The 10,676-nt window shown below is 30.2% G+C and overlaps 1 protein-coding gene across 1 annotated transcript; it reads left to right on the top strand.

The window, feature by feature from the left end:
- The first annotated feature begins 8,685 nt into the window (after positions 1-8,685).
- LOC124889713 (zinc finger MYM-type protein 1-like) lies at positions 8,686-10,676 on the top strand. Its single transcript, XM_047401693.1, has 2 exons — positions 8,686-9,822; positions 10,647-10,676. The coding sequence occupies exons 1-2, from the start codon at positions 8,686-8,688 to the stop codon at positions 10,674-10,676; spliced, it is 1,167 nt and encodes a 388-aa protein (XP_047257649.1).

Genomic DNA, 10,676 nt, shown 5'->3' on the forward strand with positions numbered 1-10,676 from the left:
TTTCATTTTTAGATTTTTGGAACCATTCCTTATATTAGAATTAAAATTATTGCATAAAAAATATCTTCTTCTAAAAATGCTTTACTTTCATATATTATCTTACCTTTTTTTTAAGAAAATTGTAGTAATCAATGTAGTAACTATTGCTATTAAAAAGTTAAGTAACAATAGTAATCATTATTTATTTCATTTTCAATGTGAAAGAATTAAAATCATTGCATAAAAAATATCTTCTCCTAAAATTCTTTATTTTCATGTATTATCTTACCTTTTTTTAAAGAAAATTATAGTAATCAATGTAGTAACTATTGCTATTAAAAAGGGAAGTAACAATAGTAATAATTATTGGTATTTAAAAGATAAATTTCATTGAAAATAAATATTAAAATATAAAAATTCATGACATTTAAGGATATTTATCATATCATCAGATATGCATAGTAGTTACATACTTACTTACGCGATAAGAAACATTTTATAAGTGCAAATATTTAAATTAAAATATCTGTGTTCTCTCTTATTATATACTTTCTCAATCTCAAAATAGTTGACATGTATAGAATTTAAATAAATTTTAATGGATAATTAATTAGAAGTGTGATTTAATTAATATATTTTTTATTAATTCTTTAATCCTTATCTATAAAAAGATTAAGAGAATATAAATAGAAGATGAAGTAAAAATAATAAGTGTCAATCTAAAGAGATTATTAAGAAGGAAAAGATTGATTTTGAGGACAATGAAAAAAATGAATAAGTTTAAAATGAAAAAAGAAAAACAAAATGAGAAAAGAGAGAGAAATAAGAATTTTTTATTTTTTTTACATAATTTCTAATTGTGACTCTATCATCCTTGGTCCATTGTATGGATAAGATTTTTAGGAATGGGATTTCAAAATAAAATACAAAAGAAGACAATAAAATGAGAGTGCGTATGTATGTGTGTGTGTATATATGTATAGATAGATACATATATTCATAAAATACATATATTCTTGATCCATTTGAATAGTGTAGTATCGTTATGATATTTTATATTTTCATAAAATTTTGTTATGATTTGAATTTGTTGTCTTTGTTTTAAAAATTAAGTTTTACGAAATATTTCGAACTAAGAATTATACATTTTTATTTAAAATATTTATTTTAAGTGAATTTGAAGGTATTCTTATAGTTGCAATAATTTATTTTTTGATAATTTGATGTCAAGAAATAAAAAATAATTTCATTATGTGAACTCTTTTACATTCACGGGAAGCAAGGGCCAATTTACTAGTATATAATAATAAAGGAGACTTTAGAAAAAGTGACGTGGCGTGCTTCTAAAGCCAAGAATACTATTTATCTTTTTTCTCAATCTTTTGACATTTTTCATAGTTTTTCATATTTATGGGATTTATTAGAAAATGTAAAAATTAATTCTTAATTACATTCTATTAGTTATCAATCAATTTTACAGTTTAGATAATCAAGACTCATTATCATCAATTTAGTAATTTAGTCATCATTAACCATTTATAATATAATAAAATAATACTATATTTTCATTATTTTCTTCTTTTAGCTACTCATATCATTTCCTTCTTTTGTTTAATAGTTCAACACTTTAATTTTTATACGTTTAACTACACATCATTATACCTTTATTATATTATCAATAAAAATGAGATCCTTTTACATTTATTTTGTTGTTATTTTTTTATTATCTTAATTTACTTTAAACTGTCATATCTTACAATTATTATTTTCATAATTTATATTTATTATGTAACTCCAATACTCTTTAGATTCATAACCTCCAAAAAAATAATGTGAAATTCATAACACCTTAAAGTGTTCTTTATGTATGCTTCATATAAATTCATAACATATAGGGAGACTTGATAATGTTGCAAAACAATGTTTTCTATGGTGGTCTTGAAAATGCATCATTTCAAATATTAATGTTATGTAAGAAAACTTGACAATATTTCTTAGTTAATCTTTCTGAATCTTCTCATCATAGATGTTGCAGGTATATATATTTGTCTAATATCATATCTTCTATCTAATTGCATAAGTTTTTTTTGTTAAGTTATTAATTCAATTATCTTGCACACAATAATAAATTAATGTAAATATATAAGTAAAGTGTATGAAATAATAAAAAAAGTTCACCTCATCAACAGAAATCTTGATGAAAAAGATCTGGTGAATTTGTTTATTTTTTACTGAATCATTTTTCACGACTTAATAGATAATTTGATAAGTTAATTTTTTTTCGTGTTTCAAAATATAGTTAACCAATATGTTAATTAATAGATTACGACAAATTGGATCGAGTTTATCATTTTCTTTTGCTGCATTACCTCTACGTGACATCCTCATATCATAGGGTGAATTTCTAAAGGTATGAAATATCTTCCACCAAGTCGAACATACAACTTTCACAAAGTCTTTAGTTAAATTTGTAAAATATTTAATAGAATAAACGGGGAGTATATCTCAAGGATATCGAATAACTAAACGAGCATATATAGCATGATTTAGTAATGTTTGTTGAATTATCAAATATTCAATGAAATCTATTTTTCCAAACAAGGTTCATAGAAATGTAATTTACATATACATAGAGATCTTTATATATAATAAAATTATTTGTTTACGTCTAAAGTTTCTGTAATGAAAAGAAAATAATAAAACTTAAATCAAGGCTATTTGAATTTAAAGACCAAAACCTCTTTGTATATATTTAAAATACGAGAGTAAATAATTAGTGTTTAATATTGCCTTTTTTGATTGAAAGCACACATACTTTGAGTACCTAGAATTATGTAAAATTGATGTCTCGAGCATATAAGTGATATGAAAGGTGTGGATGAACATAAAAAATATTTGTTTCAGTGATTTATTCGATTTATAAAATTAATTTTTGTATGCATAATAGAAAAATCTATCTTCTATTGAATTAAATATAAAAAGAAAAATCTTCTTACTATTTAAAAGAAAAAAATCACCGCGCAAAGCGCGGATAAATTTTCTAATTTTATGAATACCACACGTTGCTTCAATAACGTATTCCAATAATTTCAATCATTTAACAATAGTGACAGAGACAAAACTTTCGGTAGTAAAGTTCATCATCTAATATATATTAGGGATGGTCCATGTTAGCATGAGTTCAATGTGAAAAATATTTTTACATTAATTATTGTGATTTCTATTTTTTTTCTAAAATAATACATGTTATATTCGTTGTCTTAGTTTATGTGGTATTGATATAATTTTAAGAGTTAATTTTGTTATAAAATAAGAAAGAATAAAGAAAAAGAGTAGAGAGAATAGAGAAAGTAATTCTTATTTCTCTTGAGGGATGATTTACAATGAAGGAAGCCATTCTATTTATAGAGGAAATTTGTTCCTAGTTTCACACTAAAAGAAAGATACATCAAATCCTATTAGACATCAAATAAATCTTGATAGACATTCACTATAATTGATATATATCATAACACTCCTCCTTGAATTTCTAACAATACGCATATAGGCTGCCTCATTAAAACCTTACAAGAAAAATCCAGTGGTACAAAACCTCGTAAGGGAAAAAGAGTACAACGTGTATTAGCTTCCCCAAATAAAAACATCCTTGAACCTTTGCATTCCGATCTTGTGCACCATCTTCTTGAAAGTTGCAGTTGGAAGAGACTTGGTGAATAAATCAGCCACATTGTCACTTGAACGAATTAGTTGTACGTTAATATCACCATTCTTTTGAAGCTCATGTGTATAGAAGAGTTTTGGTGAAATGTGTTTCGTTCTATCTCCTTTTATGAATCCTCTCTTAAGTTGTGCTATGCATGCTGCATTATCTTCATATAAAATCGTGGGTACTTTGTCACATTTCAAGTTACATTTTTCTCGAATGAGATGTATTATGAACCTCAACCACACACACTTTCGGCTTGCTTCAAGAATAGCTATAATCTCAGCGTGATTTGATGAAGTGGTTAGATAGACTGCTTTGTTGCTCTCCAAGATATGGCAGTACCTCCACATATGAACACATAGCCTATTTGAGACCGAGTTTTATATGGGTCAGATAAGTACCCAGCATCAGCATAACCAACAAGATCAGAACTACAATCTTTAGAATAAAATAAGCCCATATCGGTAGTCTTTTTTAGATACCGTAATATGTGTTTGATCTCATTCCAATGTCTTATAGTAGGAGCAGAACTATACCTTGCTAATAAATTAACTGAAAAGGCTATATCAGGCCTTGTAGCATTTGCAAGATACATTAGTGCACCAGTTACACTAAGATATGGTATTTCAGGACCAAGGAATTCCTAATTCTTTTCTTGAGGTCGGAATAGATCCTTATTCACATCAAGTGATCAAACAACCATCGGAGTACTTAATGGATGTGCTCTATCCATATAGAATCATTTCAATACCTTTTCTTTGTAGGCAGATTGATGGACAAAGATACCATTTGTCAAATACTTAATTTGCAAACCAAGGCATAACTTTATATTTTCGAGATCTTTCATCTCAAATTCTTTCTTTAGGTAATCAATTGTCTTTTAAAGCTCTATTGACGTTCCAATAAGGTTTATGTCATCGACATAGAAAACAAGTATAATAAACTCCGACGTTGTTTTCTTTATGAAAACTCATAGGCGAATTTCATCATTCATATAACCTTCCTTAGATAAATATCCACTAAGACGGTTATACTTCATGTGTCCAGATTGCTTCAAACCATACAATGATCTTTGTAATATAATGAAATATATTTTTTGAGGCTTTGAACTATATGTTTTTGGCATTTTAAATCCTTTGAGAATTTTCATGTATATCTCATTATCAAGTGATCCATATAGATAGGCTGTTACCACATCCATCAAATGCATTTCAAGTCTCTCATGGACAGTGAAAATAATAAGATAACGCAATGTTATTGCGTCCATAACTGGTGAATATGTCTCGTCATAATCAACACCAGGCCGTTGTGAAAATCCTTGTGCAACAAGGCGTGCTTTATACCTTTGTATTTTATTTTTTTCATATTTTTTTCGCACAAAGACCCATTTATAGAAAACTATCTTAACACCATTAGGTGTTTGAGTTATAGGTCCAAAAACTTCACGTTTGGAAAATAAATTTAATTCAGATTGAATTGCTTCTTGCCATTTTGGCCAGTCATTTCTTTATCGACATTCTGTGACAGATCGAGGTTCAAGATCCTCACTATCTTGCATGATTTTCATTGCAACTTTATATGCAAAATCATAATCCACTACTATTTTAGATCGATCCAAATTAGTTTCAACATCACTTGAATTTATGGATAGTTCCTCATTTTCTTAAGTCTCAGGCTCATTAATTCCTTCAGGAATATTAACATCGCTCAAATCTTAAACTTTTATATGAGGATCTTTCGTAATGTCATCTTGACCATTTATTTTTCTTTTTCTAGGATTTCGATCCTTAGAACCTAATGGTCTGCCACACTTCAAGCGTGCTTTAGATTCATTAGATATAACACTAGTGGATGGTCCTTTAGGGACATCAATTTAAATTGGGACATTCTCTGCAGGAATATGTGATTTAGTGGTCCTTTACAAATCTGTAAATGCGTTCGGTATTTTATTTGTAATTTTTTGCAGATGAATAATCTTTTGTACTTCTTGCTCACAAATAGAAGCACGTGGATCAAGATGAGATAGTGATGAATTTTTCCATGAAATTTCTCTTTTGATGTCACTATCTTCTCCTCCTAATTTTGGGAAAACTATTCATCAAACCTACAATCTGTAAATCGAGCAGTGAACATATCTCCCATTAGTGGTTCAAGATAGCGAATAATGGAGGGTGATTCAAACCCAACATAAATTCCTAATCTTCTTTGGGGACCCATCTTGGTTCGGTTTGGTGGTGCTATAGGCACATAAACACCGCACCCAAAAATTCTCAAATGAGATATATTAGGCTATTGACCCAAAACCAATTGCAACGGAGAAAATTTATGATAATTTATCGGTCTAAGATGAATAAGTGTTGTAGCATGAAAAATTGCATGACCCCAAACAGAAATGGGGAACTTAGTTTTCATAAGCCATGGTCTTGCTATCAACTGCAGACGTTTAATTAATGACTCAGCAAGGCTATTTTGAGTGTGAACATGGGGTACGGGATGTTCCACTCTTATCCTAACCGATAATCAATAGTCATTAAATGCTTGGGATCAAGGCGAATAGACTTAATTTGATTATCGAGAAACTGTTCTCGTAATCGTATTATTTGTGCCAACAATTTTGCAAATGCCAAGTTGCGAAATGACAAAAGGCACACATGAGACCATCTAGAAGAAGCATCTATTAGGACCATAAAGTATCTAAACGACCCACTAGGTGGGTGAATGGATCCACAAATATCCCCATGTATAAGTCTCAAGAACGCGGGGGACTCAATCCCAACTTTTCTTGGCGATGGCCTCACAATCAGCTTGCCTTGATAACAAGCATTGCATGAAATTCACCATTCAAAAGAACTTTTAAGTTCTTTAATGGATGCCCATTTGAATTTTCTATGATTCGTCTCATCATTATCGATCTAGGATGTCCCAGACGATCATGCCAAAGTACGACAGTATTGGAATTAGTAAAATTCTGGTTTATGATAGAATGTGCCTCAGTTGCACAAATCTTTGTCCAATACAGGCCAAAAGATAAAGAAGGAAACTTTTCAATAACATATGTCTGCCCAGAGACATTCTAGGTGATACCATGATATTCAAGATTCATCTCACCAATTATCTTGATATGATAACCATTTTTACGGATATCTTTAAAACTCATCAAGTTTTTCCAAGACTTAGGAGAAAATATAGCATTATTTATGATGAGTTTAGTTCCTTTGGGCAAGATTATAATGGTTTTTCCAAAGCCTTCAATCAAATTAGCACTACCAAAAATTGTAGCAACATTAATCTTTCCCATGTTTAGATGAGAGAAATGTTTCTTGTCTTTGAATATCGTATGTGTAGTGCCAGAATCAATCAAACAAATATATTCTTGAAAATTATCCATATGTTCAAATAAAATGGCATACACCAAATAAAATATATATTAAATTTTTGTATAAAGTAAAAACTTATACGATATGAATTGTTAATCACACTTTACTAAGCAAGAAAAAATATGTTCAATTAGTACGTGATTAACTTAGTTTAGCATTTTATTTTTCAATAATTGTAAACAATTAGTACGTGTTAATATTGTCACTCTTATAATACTGTTAATTAAGGTATTACATTACAGCTGCTTAACTCTAAAAAGCATAATCTTAGTATGTTTACTTGAAAAGTAATATTCCTGTGAATACTCATCTCGTTACAACTTTTTTTTCTTTTTAATGTTATTTTTCACATACATGATCTATAGTATGAGATGATCTTAATACTTTATAACAATGAGACCCTTAATGACGTGAATATTATCTGGGTGATAAGATTTAAAATATTATAACAGAGATTATATTAAGAAGTCTTTCATTATCGAAATAAAATAAAATTCAATTCAATTATCTAATGAACTACGACAATACCAAAGCAATCAATACTATTTAAAAACTAGTACTCATGCAAACAACTACTTTTACATGATTTTTATTCACTAACAACAAAAAAAAATCATTCATTCTTCCATGTTTACAGAACCATCGCCAATCAAGTGATCACAGGGGTAAATCTATTAAGGCCCGTAGGGGTGGCATGCCACCCGCAAACTTCGACGGAAACTCTATATATATAACTGTATAGAGAGAGAGATATAGTTAAATATTAAACATGACATCCGGAATAACAGAGTGTTGTCTAGTGCAGTTGACAAAGTGCTGCACTTGTAGACCCAAGGTCGCGTGTTCGAACCTGGCCAACAACATTTGTTTTTTAAAAATCATTTTGGCAGAAAACCAACAGGCGTAATAATTCTCAATTAAACAGGGTACATCCGCACAAAGCCACACTATTACCAAATTTGTATAAAAGTAATCTTATTTTTTTACCCTTTTTTTTAATTTAATTATTTAAAAGGTACTTATCTTTCATTAAAATTAAAACAAAAACCCTATTTTCAAAGGAAAGGACCAAACCAAAACATCTATGTTCTTGAGCTTTGTTGCTGCTGGTTGCTCTTTCTCTCTGCACTCTTGCTTGTTGCTTGCTCTCTTTGTAAGTTATTTTGAAAAATTATTTTGTTTATCTTTCTTGAACCTAGATATCCAAATTTGAAATTATCTTGATTTAGGAGGAAGTGTTCTAATTTTGTGAATTGAGATGGAAATTTTTTTCAAAAAGGTTAATTATTCTCAATCTAGCTCTAGTAATGCCAATGTCAATCGTTCTTGTCTTATAACTGACCTCGATTTAGGTTCACTTAAAGCCAATCCGGGGGAAAGAAGACCTATTTCTGATTATGATCCTCGAATACAAGATGAAGTGAGGAAATATTATATTGAAAAAGGGCCTTGTCAACCTATCTTAAAACCATATCCTTCAAGTGAAATAGGAGGTAGAATGTGTCAATTTGCTTCAAGTTGGTTTAAAGGTTCACATTCGACTTGGTTGGATTATAGTGTGGAGAAGATACCGCATATTGTCTTTGTTGTTATTTATTCAAAAATGAATTTGTTCATGAAACTATGGGTGATTTTTATGCATCGAAGGATTTTAGGGGTTGGAATAAGGATCTTGAAAGATTTTGTTTGCATGTAGGTAAAGTTAATAGTATTCACCACAAATGTTATAATAAGATACTAGGTTTATCAAATCGTCGTCAATCAATTCAAGTTGTTCTTGACAAACATTCTGAAAAGTCAAAAAATGAGTACCGAATGCATTCGGAAGCTTCAATTAATGTAGCAAGACTTCTTTTGTATTATGAATTGCCTTTTCGAGGTCATGACGAAAGTGAATCTTCAAGTAATCAAGGCTACTTTTTAGGATTGTTGCGGTGGCATGGAGACAACCATCCGGATGTGGGAAAGCTGATATTAGAAAAAGCTCCACAAAATGATACTTTGACTTGTCCTATGATCCAAAAGGATATTTTCAATGCTTGTGCTAAACAAACATTGAAAGTTATAATTGCGGACTTGAATGGAGATTATTTTGGTCTATTAGTTGATGAATCCAAAGACATCTCACACAAAGAACAAATGGCTCTTGTTTTGAGATATGTTGATAAAAAGGATGAAGTAGTGGAACGATTTATCAGTCTTGTCCATGTTAGTGATACATCGGCTTGTTCATTGAAGAAAGAAATTTATTCTTTGCTTTTCGATCATTCACTAAGTCCATCCAAAATACGTAGGCAAGGTTATGATGGAGCTAGTAATATGAAGGGAGAGATAAATGGTCTCAAAACTTTAATTATGAAAGATAGTCCTTCGGCATACTATATTCATTGTTTTGCAAATCAATTGCAACTAACACTTGTAGCTATTGCTAAAAAATATGTGAAAGTTGAAGACTTTTTTGATCATGTTACTAATGTGTTGAATGTTGTTGGAGGATCTTTTAAACGTCGAGATTTACTTCGTCATCACCAAGCCAAAAATTTGAAGCAATTACTTGAGTCTGGTGAAGCTCATACCGGACAAGGATTAAATCAAGAGCGTGGGCTTCAAAGATCGGGTGATACTCGTTGGGGATCACATTTCAAAATATTGGATAACTTTCTTGTTATTTTTTCATTCATTGTTCATGTGCTTGGAGTGATTGAAATTGAAGGTTCTACTTCAAGTGATAGAAATCAAGCAGAATATCTTTTGACAAAGGTTAGAACATTCAAATTTGTTTTTATGCTTCACTTGATGTTGAAAGTGTTGGCCATGTCAAATGAGTTGAGCAAGATTTTACAAAAAAAAATCAAGATATTGTTAATGCCGTGGAGTTTCTTAACATCTCAAAGAAAAGATTGCAAGATATGAGAGAGAATGGGTGGGAATCTTTGTTGAATGATGTTTCTTTATTTTATGATTCACATGATATCTTGATTTCCAAATTAGATGAGCCTTATTTTCCCAGAAAGTCAAAGCGTAAGCGTTTAGATATTTGTTATTCGCACCACTTGCGTGTTGAAATCTTTTGTACGGTCATTGATGTGCAACTTTAAGAGCTTAATGAGCATTTTGATGTAGTGAGTAGTGATTTGCTTCTTGGGATGGGTAGCTTGAATCCTGTCAATTCTTTTTCTAACTTTGACAAAGGTAGAATCATGACTTTAGCAAAGTGTTATCCAAATGAGTTTGATGATGGAAAGCTTCGAGATTTGAGTTACCAACTTGATACCTTCATAATTCATATGTGAGGTGGTAATTCCAAGTTCTCCAACTTGCAAGGAATTCATGATTTGACAAAGGCATTAGTTGAGGCAAATCTTGTGAAGACTTATTCACTTGTTTATTTACTTGTGAAGTTGATTTTGATTTTACCCGTCGCTACGGAAACTGTTGAAAGAGCATTCTCTTCCATGAAGTACATAAAAAATGAAGTGTGAAATAGTATTGGTGATCAATATTTAAGTGATTGTTTAGTATGTTGCATAAAGCATGATGTATTTGCAAATGTAAGTAATGATGTCATCGTTGATCGTTTTCAGAATATGAAAACTCGTCTTGGGCAATTGTAA

Source organism: Capsicum annuum, chromosome 12, assembly GCF_002878395.1.
Source record: "Capsicum annuum cultivar UCD-10X-F1 chromosome 12, UCD10Xv1.1, whole genome shotgun sequence".
Lineage (NCBI taxonomy): Eukaryota > Viridiplantae > Streptophyta > Magnoliopsida > Solanales > Solanaceae > Capsicum > Capsicum annuum.

Coding starts and splice junctions, on each gene's coding strand:
- LOC124889713 (XM_047401693.1), top strand. CDS start 8,686: ATGGGTGATTTTTATGCATCGAAGGATTTTAGGGGTTGGAATAAGGAT. Junction 9,823..10,646: donor CAGAATATCTTTTGACAAAG/GTTAGAACATTC, acceptor GATCGTTTTCAG/AATATGAAAACTCGTCTTGG.